Source organism: Schistocerca serialis, chromosome 5 (assembly GCF_023864345.2).
Source record: "Schistocerca serialis cubense isolate TAMUIC-IGC-003099 chromosome 5, iqSchSeri2.2, whole genome shotgun sequence".
Taxonomy (NCBI): Eukaryota; Metazoa; Arthropoda; class Insecta; order Orthoptera; family Acrididae; genus Schistocerca; species Schistocerca serialis.
The window spans coordinates 481508973-481526561 of record NC_064642.1 but is presented as its reverse complement, the minus strand read 5'-3'; the positions used below and the strand labels follow the sequence as shown (position 1 = coordinate 481526561).

At 40.2% G+C, this 17589-nt stretch overlaps 1 protein-coding gene across 1 annotated transcript in view; it reads right to left on the bottom strand.

The window, feature by feature from the left end:
* LOC126481113 (glutamyl-tRNA(Gln) amidotransferase subunit A, mitochondrial) overlaps positions 1–17589 on the bottom strand; it is a 154408-nt gene that overhangs the window by 26679 nt on the left and 110140 nt on the right. Inside the window, exons 7-8 of the mRNA XM_050104646.1 lie at positions 11814–12031; positions 4188–4393 (exon numbers count right to left, since the gene is read on the bottom strand). Coding sequence (XP_049960603.1) covers positions 4188–4393; positions 11814–12031 — 424 coding nt within the window. The remainder of the gene's footprint in view (positions 1–4187; positions 4394–11813; positions 12032–17589) is intronic.

The window sequence follows — 17589 nt, the reverse complement described above, 5'->3', positions numbered from 1 at the left end:
AGGTAACTGCGCCGTAGTATGGGGACGCTACACCTAAACACTTCTTTGGGCGTGATCGACATGAAAACCTAAATCGGGCAAGGTAGAAGAATCTTTTTACCCATTCGCCAAGTGTACAAGTTAGGTGGGTCGACAACATATTCCTGTCATGTGACGCACATGTCATCACCACTGTCGTACAGAATATATCAGATGTGTTTTCCTGTCGAGGAATCGGTTGACCTATGACCTTGCGATCAAATGTTTTCGGTTCACATTGGAGAGGCACATCCTTTTGTCTACTAATCGCACGGTTTTGCGGTGTGGTCGCAAAACACATACACTAAACTTACTACAGTGAACAGAGACGTCAATGAATGAACGGACGGACAGATAATAAATTTTCGAAAATAAAGAAAGTAAACTTTTCACTCGAGGGAAGACTTGAACCAAGGACCTCTCGTTCCGCAGCTGCTCACGCTAACCACGGGACCACGGCGCTCCAGAGCTCACACTGCCCTTGACGTTGCCTATCTTGCGCATGGATTACTCAGTTTGTATATTTTGCTTATTTTTTTCATAGTTCCACACAACTTCTTCCTGTTTTCTCGATTGATCTGTGTTCAGTTTTTCAAGGCCTATCCACTGTGCCAACTTATAACTAAATCTGAGAGGGGTGCAATGGGGAGGTTCCCTTGTGAGCAAGGAGAAAAGTAACTAAAAGAAAAATTTGGAGCAAGAATTAAGATCCATGGAGAATTAGATTAGGAAATAAGACACTGAACGCAGTAGATGAGTGATGGTCAAAGTAGAGAGGATATAAAATGTAGATTGCCTACGCCAAGGAAAGCATTTCTGAGGAATGGAAATTTGTTAACATAGAGTACAGATTTAAGTGACAGGAAGACTTTTCTGAAAGTGTTTGCATGACTAGAAGAAGAGGTCCACTGATAGACACATTTTGAGGCATCAAGGGATCACCAATTTGTACTGGAGGGAAGTGCGGAGGGTAAAAATCATAGAAAGAGATCAGCATATGAATACACTAAGCAGATTCAGAAGGATGTAGGTTGCAGTAGTTATTTGGAAATGAAGAAGCTCGCACAGGATAGAGTAGCATGGAGAGCTGCATTAAACCAGTCTCTGGACTGAAGAGCACAACAACAAGAGCCACAACAACAACACAATGTGTCTTAACAAGTCCATCATGGCAGAATCAAACTTTCCACAATAATTTCTAATGAATTCTTTAAAGGGACTTTATCAAAACTGATCATGATATAAGTGTCTGTGATTCATAATTCTTTGGGACATTCAGTGTAGTCTGGTGACTTGTGTACATTATCTACATCCACACACACACTCACTGCAAGCCACCTTGTACTACTGCTAGTGATTCGTTTTCCTTTTCCAAATGCAAATGAAGTGGAGGAAATATGAGTATCTATATGCCTCAGTACACGCCATAATTTATCTTGTCTTCTTGGTCCTTACATGAGATTTATGTTAGTGTTAGTGGGATCATGCTGCAGTCTGTCTCCAATGCTGGTTCTCTAAACTTTCTCAACAGTTTCATGAATAGAACACGATTTTCCCTCCAGGGATTATATTTTAGTTCAGGACCATTCCCATAATACTCTCATACTGATTGAACCTACCAGTAACAAACCTAGCAGTATGCTTCAAGTGCTTCGATCGTTTCCGTTACTCAGACTTGGTGAGAATCCCAAACACTTGTGCAAAACACAGGAATGGGTCACACAAGTGTTCTGTATGTGGTCTCCTTTACAGATGAGCTACTGAAGTCTATCATTAGCCTTCTCTGCTACCGATCTAATATGCTCACTCTACTTCGTATTACTATGCAACAATGAGTCTAGCTATTTTAATCAACGTCACTGTGTCAGGTGCCACACCAATAATACGATATTCGAACATTACAAGATTATATTTCATACTTATCCGCATTAACTTGCATTTATCCACAATTAGAGCACGCTGTCATTCATCATTTCAAACAGAAATTCCAACCAAGGCATCTTATATCTTCCTACAGTATGCAACATTTTTCTATAAATTACAGAATCATCAACAAATAGTCGCAGATTGCAGCCTACCCTTTTAATCGGATTACTTATGTATACAGGGTGTTGCAAAAAGGTATGGCCAAACTTTAAGGAAACATTCCTCACACACAAATAAAGAAAAGATGTTATGTGGACATGTGACTGGAAAAGCTTAATTTCCATGTTAGAGCTCATTTTAGTTTCGTCAGTATGTACTGTACTTCCTCGATTCACCGCCATGATTTCATACGGGATACTCTACCTGTGCTGCTAGAAAAAGTACGACACAACATGTGGTGCATGCACGATGGAAGTGCTCGTATGCTTCTCAACAACAGATTCGGTGATCTGGATTGGTAGAGGCGGACCAATTCCATGGCCTCCATGCTCTCCTGACCTCAACCCTCTTGACTTTCATTTATGGGGGTATTTGAAAGCTCTTGTCTACGCAACCCCAGTACCAAATGTAGAGACTCTTCGTGCTCTTATTGTGGACGGCTGTGATACAATACGCCATTCTCCAGGGCTGCATCAGCGCATCAGGGATTCCATGCGACGGAGGGTGGATGCATGTATCCTCACTAATGGAGGACATTTTGAACATTTCCTGTAACAAAGTGTTTGGAGTCACGCTGGTATGTTCTGTTGCTGTGTGTTTTCATTCCATGATTAATGTGATTTGAAGAGAAGTAATAAAATGAGCTCTAACATGGAAAGTAAGCATTTCCGGACACATTTCCACATAACATATTTTCTTTCTTTGTGTGTAAGGAATGTTTCCTGAAAGTTTGGGCGTACCTTTTTGTAACACCCTGTATAGAGAGCAAGAGTGGTCCTATGACACTTCCTTGGACCACTCCTTATAACCTTTTTGTCTCTGCTGAACACCCATATCTGAGACAACTTACTGGGTTCTATCAGTCTTGGAGGCACTCACTTATCTGAGAACCTATTACGTATCCTTGGACCTTTGCTAACAGTCTGTAGTGTTGCAATGTGTCAAACACTTTCTGAAAATCTATGATTATGGAATCTGCTTGTTGCCTTTTATTCATGGTTCACAGGATATTGTGTGTAACAAGGGCAAGCTGAGTTTCACACAAGCGATGTCTTCTCAATTCATGTTTGATATGTGGACAGAAGCTTCTCTCTCCAACGAAAATATATTATATTAGAACTTAGAGTATGCTATAGAATTATGTTGGAAACTGACATTAAGTATATTGGCCTGTAATTCTGCTACTGAAAACAACAATATCAATTACAACAATTTAGCTGCAGTAGATACTTGTTATGATGTCGTAATCTCAATTGGTACACTGCCATTTAGAAATCGTTTCATGACTTTCAACAGATGAACAGCTGTTTAAACCTCTCTGCGTACATTAAGGGGAAACATTTTATAAGGATACCGACTTGCTCTTGATCATTCTAAATACATTAATGCAAACTTATGTCCTGTTACTCTCATTAATATGACTCTTTCAAGTTATTTTCAATTACAGACTTCCCATCTGCACAGTTTTTGTTGGCTAGGTGTTAGTGTTACCAGTCATCAGGAATCTGAGAGGTGAAAACTATTGTGTTGTCATGAGTACCTACCAAATCAGGGTCACCTGACAGTGCTCTCCTTATTTAATTGTTACCTTATTTATTGGACCTAACACCTGAAACAGAGTTCTGGGCATTTATTTCTTTCACTATTACAATTGAATATATTTGGCATAAAACAAAAATCTGAAGCTGTAGAACTTACATCTGGCTTTAAGAAGTGGGTTTCGTTAGAAATCATATTCAGTTGGGATCTCACGTGAGTTAATAATGAAAGTTGCCCACAACACTAAAAATAAGGAAAATTTAAGACGTAGTTTGCAGAATAATTACACCAGAACCAGCTCTGTAAGTACCACAATAAATTTATATACAGCCGCAAAATGAAATGGTCCTTGTAGTTGCTATTCTGATAAAAATTTCATTTTACATAAGTAAATAATTTATTTTATTTTAATAATCGATGTTATGATGTGAAAAAGAAATTGTGCTGAAATTCACAAGGTATATAGTGGTAATCTGAATTAAATTGAAATTAGCACAGCAACTTGCTACAAAGATATCTTCCTTAATTCTACAAAAATTTCTCACCTGCGAGGTTGGCAGGCTGTGTGCAATAGTCTTGACTACTGCATTGTTGTCTATTGTCCAGCTTGACAAATTCTGAGTGCCTTGGAGCATCAGTCATAGTTACTGGTGTCAGCAGCACATCAACACCCAAAGACCACACCTGTTCAAAATCCTGAGCTATCAGTCTTCGCAGTTTCAATGCTTGTACGAAGTACTTGTTGTAATTCCTGTAAAACGACATCCTTATCAGCACTACAAGCTGTCAGCAGTATACGAAATGTCACTTTTGCAAAGCTGCACACATGCATACTGCACATATACACATTGCACATAAATGCATGCAGACAAAGTCTACATCCAACTACGTCTACCACTGTACTCTGAAAACCAGTGAAGTGAACAGCAGAGGATCTTATGAGATTAAATACATTTATCATGAATTGTTCATATAATCTTTGTGTTGATTTTTAAATGGCCTACACAAGTACGCAAATATTCACGCTGTCCCTGGTGTGGCAAAGATATTGTAGGAGGATTTGATTATGTCTATGCTGACAGAAAATTGAAAAACAAAACTATCCGTTTTTTATGTTTTTTTTTTTGTTTCACCAATTTCAGTGTCTGTTGGTCTTTTGAGCTGGTGCTATGAAAAGTACATAGTTGCACTCTGAGTATTTTCTTCACTAAAAATTTCCATTCTACTACTGAGCTATGTCCTAATTTCCTTCTCCCGATGCGGTAAGGGCTTGCCTTTTTAAATGGACCTTTCTTGAGACAATGTCAACACAGAGAGAGAATAGCCACCATAGCCACACCAGCATTGTTGTAAATTGTTGGGGAGAAAAGGTAAACACCAAGCCGCACGCCAAAACTAAAAGGAATTAACACTGAATAAATGTTCCAGAACTGCCACAACATTCTTAAAACACATGCATCTATACCTGCGCATGTTTCCAGATGGACAATTTTTGGTGCGGATAAAGGACAATTATTTCAGCTCTGGACAATTCACATTATTTCTCTCCCCAACCACTATATCTGGCGACCTACACTAGAACATGGCATCGGGAGAGTGTTAGCACATTTGTAATAATTAAAAAAAAAATTATATAACTTTGTAAATTTTCTATTATGCTAACTGGTGTCGTTCTCTGTTTCATGAATGGGATACTATGTTATCGCAACAAGGATGGAAAGTACATGATGTGCAAAAGCTGAAACATGATCAATTGGAGAATTACTTGTGGAAGGAGCGAAAAAGCCATCGAAAAGGTAGAAAAATTCATGATCCACTGTGTGCATATCTGTGCTTAGTAGCGTCTCTGCCAATAGTGATGATTGTTGGTTTGTGAGGCGCTCAACTGCGCTGTCATCAGCGCCCGTACAAAGTCCCAACTTTTACGCAGTCCAATTTTATTCACAGCCCAATTTAACCACTGTCACAAATAATGATGATGAAGACAACACAAACACCCAGTCCCTGGGCAGAGAAAATCTCCAACCTGTCTGGGAATCGAACCCGGGACTCCATGATCCAGAGGCAACAACGCTAGCCACTAGACCCTGAGCTGCGGACGCTCTGCCAATAGTGATCACAATACTTTCCTAATCCTATTCCCAAATTGAAACATTCTTGTAAAACACGAGACGAGTAATTTTATGGAGAGAAATTTGACCATACAATTGAGTTATGCAGACAATGTATTTTGGTTCATATAAGTGAGGCACCACTGAATAGGTTTCGTAGTGGTGTCCTCACAATTACAAATATAAAATTTCATTATCAAAAGTATTCATTTACTTTGTTATTTTTTAAAACTTTCAAAAAATGAGTATACAAAATAGGCACATTGTTGCCAGTCCATTGCAGGATAGCCAAGCACAAGATGTTGCTGAAATGGAAGTGGCAACAAATGAAATCTAAACTGAAAATGTTGTTCGCAGTGACAACTAATTACATTTTTCAATTAACATGGACACAGATGATAGGAACATTATCATTTGAAATTATACAATGATGACAGTAGATGAGACAGAGTCATTGTTTCCTCCAGGGAGTATTTTTTCCTTTGGAGAAAATGTAACACACGGCATTGCAGACTTATTAAATCATTCTTTGCCTGCCACACTTATGCCTAATACAAAACGTGATTGGACAGGGTGCATTGCGCACACTGGAAACTCCGATCATCGAGCAAATGTTACAACAGTTATTTAAAGAAAGCTTCAATGATTTAAGGTCTAATGAACTCGTGTCCGGAAATGCATGGTTTCCATGCTAGAGACCATGTATTCAATCACATGTTGTTACAGATGCTGCACTCTAATACGCATCGTACCATGCAGCCACAGTTACATACGTGTTGAAATAGTTTCCATTTGCCTCAACGCATGTGTGTAAGCAGTGTAGCATGCTCTGTCTCTCATGTTAACATCAGCCTGGCTGCATCCAAACAGTGTCAAAGGCAGAAAGAATATGCTGCTCCAGTGTCTCCACATCTGGAATGAGCTCTGCATACATGATAAATTTGAGATGGCCCCATAACCAGAAACTGTGCAGGTTGAGATCTGGTGGATGAGATGGTCATGCAACTGGACTCCCTTGTCTGATCCATCTATCAGGAAAGACATGACTGAGAAGCATCCAGACGTTAACAGCGAAGTAGACTGGAGCACCATCATGTATCAGCCACATAACCCTTTGAATCATCAATGGCACTTCTTCCAGCAGGGGATGCAAAGTCACCTGCAAGAAATGCTGATAGTTTCAGCCTGTTAGGCGACGTGAATGGAAATACAGTCGCCAATTATCCTGGCCTACACCTTCAAGCTGCACCGATGCTGATGATGTGATGTCACCATTACCATGGAGGTTCTGCATACTATCCACAGATGACTTATGAAAGTTCAAGATACCATTCCGCGTAAAGGCGGCCTCATCTGTGAATAGGATGGATGACAAATCCTGGAATCGGAGTTGCCTGGTGTAGAAACCAGTGACAAAACTGCTCCCGATGTGGAAAATCTGTTGCTAGTAAGGCCTGTACACACAGTAAGTGATAAGGGTAGTAACAGTTGTCACGGAGAATGTTCCACATGGTTATCTGGCTAACGCTGTAGTGGCAGTTCAACTGCCTGGTACTGACATGGCGATTGTCTTCCATAGTGTTCATAACATTTTCCTCCCAAGTCTGGTGCCCGAACATTATGGGTGCGTGTGTCCTTCATAATTTCCTGCTTCCTGAAATGATCCTGTGCCAGACAAACAGTGAAACACTCTTGTGAAGATTGAATGCTGTGGTTGTTGTCAGTGGGGATAGGTACCCTGTTACAACCTTGCTGCCCGCTGCCTGTTGTCATTTACCTTTCGGTACATAAACACCATGTTGGCAAGCTCTCAATTCGAATATGGATCCATTATGTACAACACTGTATCTCATCCACAACATGGTGAGTCAGCAAGAGAAGTGAATCACACACAACATTGCCAATTAATACAGCAGGAGAGAGTATGAGGAACAGTTCCACCCTCTAGGAGCAAACCATGCATACTGTAACTGTGGCCGCATAGTAAGTACCTATTAGTCCACAGTCTCTGTAACACAGTATGACTGAATAAACGGTCTCTAGCATGGAAACCATGCATTTCTGGACGTAAGTTCATTAGACCTTTTTTTTGTCCTGTATCCTCTCACTGATCAATCCCTTAAGTTTGTACATGGTGGTAAATCACCTTGTATATACAGGGTGTAAATAAAGTCTGGGAACACTTTCAATTACTTATTTCACAAGAACTAAACATTGTGCAGGGGTCATACGAGGTGCGACAATAAAGTAATGAGACTGATGTGGGGGCGGAAAAAAAAAAAAAAAAAAATTGGTGCTTACAGTTTTAGTCAAGTTCAGTGTTGTCTCCTTCAAAGTAGATCCCTTCTGATTGCACACACTTTTTCCAGCACTTCTGCCATTGATGGTAACATTTCTGGAACTCATCTTCTGTAATATTCTCCAAGACCCTCGTCACAGCTTTATGGACATCTTGTGTTGTTTGAAAATGGTGTCCCTTGACCGCTATTTTGACTCTTGGAAATAGAAAAAAGTCACACAGAGCGATATCTGGTGAATAAGGTGGCTGTGGTAGTACTGAAAATTGTTTTGAGGTTAAAAATTGCTGTACTGACAGAGCAGTATGGGATAGTGTATTATCGTGATGCAGAATCCAATTAACAGCAATGTTGACAAAGAGACGAAGAACTCTTTTACAAAGATCAGTTCTTCTGCAATCATTTTTATGGATAATCTTCGATCAGACTGTACAAAGTCATGCACCCTGGCCATGTAGACATCTGTCCATGAGGTTGATGGTCGTCTACTGTAGTCTTCATCTTCAACATTCGTTCTGCCTTCACTAAACATTTTATGCCAACAAAAATCTTGAGCTCTTGACATAACCTCGCCTCCAAAAGCCTTCTGATGCTTACTGTAAGTTGTCGTCTTGTTTTCACCCAATTTAAAGCAGCTAGTAGGTTGCTGTTGGATCCAGGCCTGGACCCAGTCACACATTTTGCCATCCACTGTGAATTGATGTCCACGAATAGTTTGTTTTAGAGGTCCAAACACATGAAAGTCACACGGTTGACAGTGGGAAACTGCTGGAATGTCATCTTTACCACACTGGCCATGTGTGGGAGGGCATTATTGTGCAAGAGGATAACGCCATTGGACAACATGCCTCAGTGTTTCGACTTGATGGCTCATCTAAGGTTCTGTAAAGTGGCTTGAAAAACGCTGGGCATTGATGGTGGTTCCCAGCTCCAGGAACTTGACAAGCAGTGGGCCTTTGTGGTCAAAAAAGGAGGGCATCATGAACTTAGTGGTGTGCAAAGCCTTTGATTTCTTTGGAGATGGTGAAGTCGCATGTTTCCACTGCTTGCTCTGATGCTTGCTTTCCGGTTCAGAATGGTGACACCATGTTTTGTTGCCTGTGACAATGCGCAACAGAAAGGTGTATTCCTCCTCATGATAATATCGCAGATGACTCAAAGACAGCGCCATTCAAGTATTGCACTGTTCAGCGATCAGTTGGTGGGGAACCCACTGCGCACAGATTTTTCAAAAGTTCAAGTGTTGATGCATTATGATGTTGGTGGTGCTCTTGCTAATACCCAGTAGCTGATGGATCATATCCACAGTGATTCTGCTGTTGTCCAGGACTACAGCATTCACTTCTGGAACCATTTCCGGTGTGATGACAGGGTGAGCCTGTCCAGGACGAGGCTTGTCTTCCAGTGACTCGCACCTCTAAAGGAATTGTTTGCGCCATTCCACAACACTTGAACGACTCAGACTGTACTCACCATATACAGCCTTCATCCCGTCGATACATTTCACAGCCTCCAACTCCCTCCACTGCTAAAAATCAAATCACTCCTTGTCGTTCCTGCTTACATGCCTGCGTGTTCAAGAGTGAACAATAATTTGAGACACCACCCTCTCTTCGGTGTGAAACCACTCTGGTGCTATGCAACATCAAACAGTTCACATGCTTCAGTCTCTCTACCAATAGATGGCACTACCATACCCGCAGTTACATGGTGCCACCTTATGTGTAAGGCAAAGGTAGATGCACTGACACACACATTTGAATGAACCTCATACTTCCATACTGAGCAGCTACACACGAGAGTCAGCTCATTAAATGGTAGGAGGTATAAATTGTCAGTAACCAGAGATCAACTGCTAAGGCACTTAAGTACTTTTTGACTTCAAGTTATTGAAATATGGCAGTGAACTCCATTTACCTCCTTTAAAACAACAACAACAGGAAGATGAAGATTTTCAAGTGCTGTTGTGCTGAAGTTGAAGGAAGAATAGGAAGTTGAGAAAGCATCCAAAGACAAAGAGCATTTGGTTTGGATCTTTACTGTGAGCACAACACTATTCAGACAAATGCCAAAAAGACAACTATCATTACATTTCCCAATTCCTCAGGGCACCCTGTCCTCTTGCAGAACATTTCCGAGACTTCAATGAAAATAGTATTCATTTAAAGATTAATGTATTAAAAGAGAAAGACATTCTTGTACTCCCCATTCACAACCTAGTTTGCAATCTTGTTTTTACAAACATCATTATAGTCTTTCTGGTTGTCGTATAAGAGTACTATGAGGTCCACTCATTCATTTGTTGGCTTCCACAGATCTTATTGGTAATTTAATATTTGCTGAATTACAATGGTATTTTTCAAAGGAAATAAATAGTGGTGTGGGCACAGGAACACCTCCTGTATTGCTGCTACCAGTATAGGGAAACTATCAAGTTCAAAGTGGTGTCTGCTGAACCTAAAATTGGAGTTACTTGTTTTTTTGGACTCAAGAACTCAAACAGGTTGACGGTTAAAGAGATTTTTGAGAGTCTTTTTCCTGTATTGCTGCTACCAGTATAGGGAAACTATCAAGTTCAAAGTGGTGTCTGCTGAACCTAAAATTGGAGTTACTTGTTTTTTGGACTCAAGAACTCAAACAGGTTGACGGTTAAGGAGTTGTTTGAGAGTCTTTCGCACATGAAATCTTATGTCAATACAACAGCTCGCAGAGGAGGTAATTTGTTGTCACTGAACAACAGTTGCATGTCTGACCAAAACAAACTATTTTTACCACCTACAATAACCATTTTACAGTTTTTGTTTACACAGCACAAATAAAGATAAATATAACTTTACTCACTACTGTTTTCTGGTCTCTTTGTCAATTCTGATAAGGAAATATCAATTTTTTTACTGCCAATTTTCCTCTAAATTGTATAAAAACACAGAGTTTGATTACTTCTTTAAGCTCGCCATCCACATCATCCTTGTCTTGCATTGTCTATGTCTTGCTCTCTGTCTAACAACAGCTTCTATTGCTCATGCCCATGACATCTGCATCTATTTTCACTGCTGTTTCTGAATTAAAGACTGGAATTAATTGACAACATTCTTCAATGCAACATGCTGTCATTCAATCATTTAGTGTTTGAAAATGTGTGTATAGTATAACTGAGGCAGTAATTGAGAATGAACCAATCACCCAGCTCAATGAATATTATCTGTTAGGAATGTTAGCTGATATTCCACAAGAGAGGTTTAAAATAAACTTAGCCCACCAGCGATTAATGGGCTAATGTTCATTAATTCATCATAATATATGCATCATGTCATATAGGAGAACCTTTTGAGGGTATTTCTCTGGTTCTGTTAATAACTGATGTTTGTCTCCTACTGCTAGCTTAATATTTACATGACAACATTATCGAAGTGTAGCAGTAATCTGCACAATATAAGAAACTCTCCCAACTACTACGGGCACTACTACTTGTCATGCTGCCAACACAAATCTTCAAACTGGATCTTTAAATAATTTCCATCAATAAACCTGATTTATCAGCTAGCAAGATTGTTTACAAGTCAACTTGTGAGCCAATATGTGGCTGAACATTTTTCAGAACTTTTCTAATTACGTGTTTTTTACATTACTGTATGAACCGTGTCTCGTGATTAAGTTTTACCTTTCCTATAACTTTCTGCATTTTCTAGATTATACATAACTTTTACATTGAAGTATAACATAAAGCTGCATACTGATAATAGTCATACAATACAGATCTCACCTTCTCAGAAGGAAATAGTTCCCAGAGAGAATTCGGCTGCGAACAACCTCACCAAAGCCAGATCTGCGAGAAGCAGCGAAGAGTGCTTCAGCTGAATTGCTTTCATTTGCCCGGTATCCATATTCGATGCCATCGTAGCGAGCCATGTTGCTAGCAACTTCAGTGTGATTCAGAACCGAATAACATGCTATTGACAGCTGTGTATGTGGTAAGGATACCTGTGAAATAAAATAACAAATTGTTCTTTATCCATTTGTACACAAGATGTAAATAAAAAGTGTTTTACAACACAAATTACATCACTTGTGACCAATATGTACATCACACAATAGAAGCCCTAAAATCAGCAAGGTGGAAACTGGCATGTTCCTTCAGTTAAACTGATGACACATGTACTGGCATGTGGTAATTATTGTAAAGTTCATCCCTCAAAATGGCTCTGAGCACTATGGGACTTAACAGCTGAGGTCATCAGTACCCTAGAACTTAGAACTACTTAAACCTAACTAACCTAAGGACATCACACACATCCATGCTCGAGACAGGATTTGAACCTGCGACCGTAGTGGTCACGTGGTTCCAGACTGAAGTGCCCAGAACCACTCTGCCACTCCGGCCAGCAAAGTTCATCCTTGTCACAAACATCTTCCTACAGTTGAGTCAGTGTAGGTTGATCCCTGACAGCAAGCAGCCCTGCTGCCAGCTTTCAACTACACAGCGCAAACAGCTGCAGGCAAAAACAGTAGCCACCTATAAAAGCTCCAACAACACTGAGGCATTGCTATAGAGATGTTTACAAAATTGCTTAACATGATTGGTTGTAGTAGGCACCAAAGCTGCTGCACCCAGCCCACTATACCCATCAGGGATCATCTTACAGTGACTCAACTACAGGTGTTGCAACTTTGACAAACATTACGAGTAGTGCAGCTTACGTTAAAAATTTATTGTTGGAAATTTATTTCCTGCCAATGATATTAAAATTACTAAACTTCAAGAAAGTCAGTAAAATAACACACTCCTGACCATAAACCAAGGAATCCTTTAAACCAAGAAAAAATTTGAGCTTCAGTGACATACAGGTACATGGCATATTTTTGCAACACTGCATTCAGTACCTGTAGTAGTCCACAAAATGAGTGCATAGATATTTTGTGTAATGGTCATGAAAGAGTGACTCGCAGACAAAGTTTGAACCAAGGGAGCAGAGTGGCATAGTAAGCAGACTTTGCATGTGGCCAGATCAGAGGCCAGCACAAGGTAGACTGCAAGTGAAATGTTGCCCACAGCATCACATCATACTTGTGGGAAAGATTCCAAAACTGAGGAAATATCTGATGGTAAACAGGATGAGTTCAAGATCGTGTTCATCACTTAATGACGGAATTGTTAATTTAGGTTCAGGCCAAGTCCTGTGTAAGTGACCGAATTGAGCAGCATCATGTGGCCTCAGCATAACGAACTTTAAAGCAATAAGTAGTAGTGTCGGTTGACACACTCCAGTGTCCCGTGTCGACATACTACTTCTATAACTTCACCCACCAACATAATGGCATCAAAATACAAATATGGTGATAAAATTACTCTCAGTTACAAAAATTACATGAAACCTTGTACTGTGTGTTTTTTCCTTTATCGTACTAGTAAAAGAGCCTTCGCACATTACTGCCAGTGCTGGGATCTTACCATCACAATGAAATATGCTGAGCACTTCATTGCAGTCACTGATCCACCTATCTGTCAAAAGGACCCAGGAAAAGAAAAATATTTCTCTTAAGTCATTGCTGGGATCTTACCATCATAATGAAATGTGACGAGCACTTCACTGCAATTGCCGGTCCACCTGCTTGATGATACAGATGGAACAATTACCACTGTCAAAAGAACACAGGAGAAGAGAAAAATATTCCTCTAAAGTTACTATATTGCATTTTCAGATGCTGTGGATGCAGAGTAGTCCAGGAATAAACTTTTAGTGTACTCCAGAGTGGGATGCGGCAAGAAGTAGTGAAGGTGTTTCTCTTTAATTTTACTGAAATTGTATCATTTGTTTGTCTGTACATGCACATCACATATACTGATTTCCACCCGATTTGGGTAATTCCTTCATGGTGCACTGTATTTTTTGTCTTTGAGGGTATTTACATTTTCTCATTTGATTTAAATTTTTTTTACTTTGTGATCAAATTTAATTGATAAAATTCCCACTACACATTTTGCAAAGAGAGAATATTGCAAAGAGATGCAGCAGTGATCCACTTAAGACTTTACAGGATCATACAGTGGTCCCTACTCTTATGAATCTTAAATTTCATGAACAGCTGCAGATGGTGCTAGAGCTACCTACTGATCAAAAAGCATATCTTTATAAATCAGTTACACATGCAGCAAACATTTCTGTCATATTGTCTGACAGTAAAGTGAATAGTTTTCCTGCTGTTAACCTCAGTTCAAATGGTTCAAGTGGTTCTAAGCACTATGGGACTTAACATCAGAGGTCATCAGACTCCTAGACTTAGAACTGCTTAAACCTAACAAACCTAAGAACATCACACACATCCATGCCCGAGGCAGGATTTGAACCTGCGACCGTAGCAGGAGCGCAGTCCCGGACTGAAGCGCCTAGAACCGCTCGGCCACAGCTGCCGCCTAACTTCAGTTAACTTAACTCCGTTTCTGGAAAGATCACAGGAAATGTCATCAGATTTTTACAAAATGTGTACCACATCAAATGAATATTCTTGACCTCATGAGTCACATTTAAACATTTTGTGCCTAAAATTGAGTGGCATGCAAGGTTCTATATGGATTCTATTGAATAACTGAGAAATGTCAACACTTTTAAAGTGGTAGCCTAAGGACTTTCTGTCTGGTACTCTGACAAAAATAGTACGAGTTTCTACTGCAACGAGCTATCTATCCTATGCCAGTATGCAGGAGAAAATTTTGAAACACTTTCCGACTGCATTAAATCAGTTCCTGGGCCCACTCTGTAATAGCATACCACCCTGGCAGTGATATAACACATTCCATTTAGCTTCACAGTTTTAAAAGTCGTGTTAATCTTTTTTGTTCATATCTTTTGTAAGTTGACAAGGTGCTCACTTGAGCAAAATATATCTCTGCTCCTGAATAATTTTCACTTGTCACCAATAAAGGTTGAACATAAATGACAAGATTTATTCTCTCTCTCTCTCTCTCTCTCTCTCTCTCTCTCTCACACACACACACACACACTCTCTCTCTCTCTCTCTCTCTCTCTCTCTCTCTCTCTCTCTCTCTCTCTAAGTACCAGTTGTACAGGGTGCAGATAAGGTGAGAAGTACATAAACATTTGTACAAGATTTACGAGAGGTGTTCCATAACTAATGCAAATAATTTTTTTTCTTGGCCACTATCAGTTCAAAAATGCAGAATTTGTTGTAGGACATTGTGGAATATTCCCACTTCAACTGAAGAGCAGCACTATAGGATCCTCAAATTTTGGCTGTGTTCGATCTTCTCCATTATCATGAGCATTGAAGGGAGGCCCTCCCACCAAAGCTTCACTACTGTTGAGTCTATCTTTAGTGTCTTGGAGAAAGAACCCCTATCATTGATTTGCGCCTAAGGACTATAGTAAGACTTCATTTGAAGGGCATGGAAGTGTCTGTGCTTTTGTCCTCATGATGACAGGGTATAATCCTTGACTCTGTTTGTGACATTTGACTAGCAAAAGACTACGAGATACAGCTTAATGTAGCACTTAAGTAACTTTTCCAATAGTTCCACTTTCTGCAAAGGCTTAAAAATCCATACACAACTTCCCAGGCTCTAACTCGTTGGTCGATGCTTGGTATTATAGTATTCTCAGTCCTTCTCCTAGGCATGCAGGCTCTGTGTGCCATATGCAAGCCAGCTGCCTTGTTTCTTTGGTCCTGATGACACATTTGCATGGTCATTCTAAGTACTGCCTGGTTGAAACAAGAACAGTGGATCCATTGGTGTTTCGGGTACACGATAGTGAAGCAGAAAGTACAGTGTGAAGGCTGTAGTATCTTGCTTCACTGTGTTACATGTGAGTGTCACGACGGCTGGTATTATATCCCAATTCCTGTGTTTGACATCAGTATACATCGAGAGCATAGCAGTCAACATCTTACTAGCATTCTGTGTGGCCATTTGTCTATGTATGGTAGAATGTTGTTATCCTGGGGATGACGGTGCAACGTGAAATTACCTCTGATGTTTGTCTCATCTGGAAAACTTTTCTATCATTAGAGATTATGACACGAGGTGCTCCATGCTTCAAAATGATGTCTTCTACAATGGATTTTGCAATTTCTTGGGGTTCGGCAGTCGGCACAGCTTTGGTCACTGTGCAGCATGTGAAGCAGTCAGTGCAGACTACTACTTAGTTTCCCATTGTCAATTTCAGGAACCTCCCGAGAATTGGTATCAGATGCCCGAAGGTAATTAAAGCGTGTGGTTCCATTGTTAACATTTCTACAGTGGCTGAAATAGTGTCTCAGGGGTTCGTAGAGGCCTGTCGTATTCACGAATCTCAGGTGACCAGTTGGCATGTCATGGAAACCAAGATAGCTGGCTGTAGATGAGATGGGATTACAAGCAAACATTTCCACCCCAGCAGATCATAATTCCTTTTACACAATGTTCTATTTATTAATCAGAATTCTCCTTTGGTTGGTTCCTCCTGCTTCGTGGTGTCTATGGTTTCCAGCAATGCTGGACCTTCCCTCTGTTCAGCAGCAATCTCACTTAATGCAGTGATGACTGAGATTTCATCCAAGCTACTGTGTTCTGCCAAAGAATTCCCTGAAACGGAGTCAGCTCTAATGTTTCCGACTTAAAGTGTGAGTTTGAAACTGGATTATTTCGGTTTATTCCCCCAAACCACCCTCCACTTCTTTATGAGGTGACTTACTTGGAATTTGCAGCCACTCTTCTTTACTGGATAGCTGGCTGCTGGAAACCCTCTTGACTTCTTCTCCGGCAAATAACGCTAGGTACAGGAATTTTTAGACTCTCTCTACTTATAAAACAAGTAGACATACAAACTTTGCCTTTCGTCAATTAACGATGTATTTGACTTTCATACACTTTAAAACTCACTTTCAACATAAATATATAACTTCCGGTAAGTCCCTCGTACAGTCGAACGTCACAAATTAAATTACAATTAAAAGAAAGTTGGCTTTGATACCATAACTTTTCGTAACATAAATCAACAAATAAGTCTTGCCTATAGCAAGGTTAGGTTTGGTTTGGTTTGTGGGATTAAAGGGACCAGACTGCAATGGTCATCGGTCCCTTTTTCCAAAAAATTAAAACCGCCCAAAGAGAATAAAAAACGAACAGCAGGAAAGACGTCAGACGACACAGGACGAGAAAGACTCCGACAGAGATCAGACAAAACAAATTAAAACACACAGAGAGTGACGGTGGTTGGCCGACCATAGAGAAAAAAAGAGGAAAAGCCAACCACCAAGAACACATTAAAAACTCAGTTTAAAATCAGAGGCTAAAAGCCAGAATCAACACTAAAAAACATAAACACTCAGATTAAACTATAAAAACCCCCTGCCCGAATAAAACGCAAAACTAAGTCCGAGTCATCTAGTAAAAGGGCAGGGAGCGTATCAGGCAGCACAAATGTCTGCCTGAGCACAGTTAAAAGCGGACAAGTTAATAAAATGTGCACCACCGTCAAAACCGCCCCACAGCGACAGAGAGGCGGGTCCTCACGACGCAATAAATAACTGTGAGACAGTCGGGT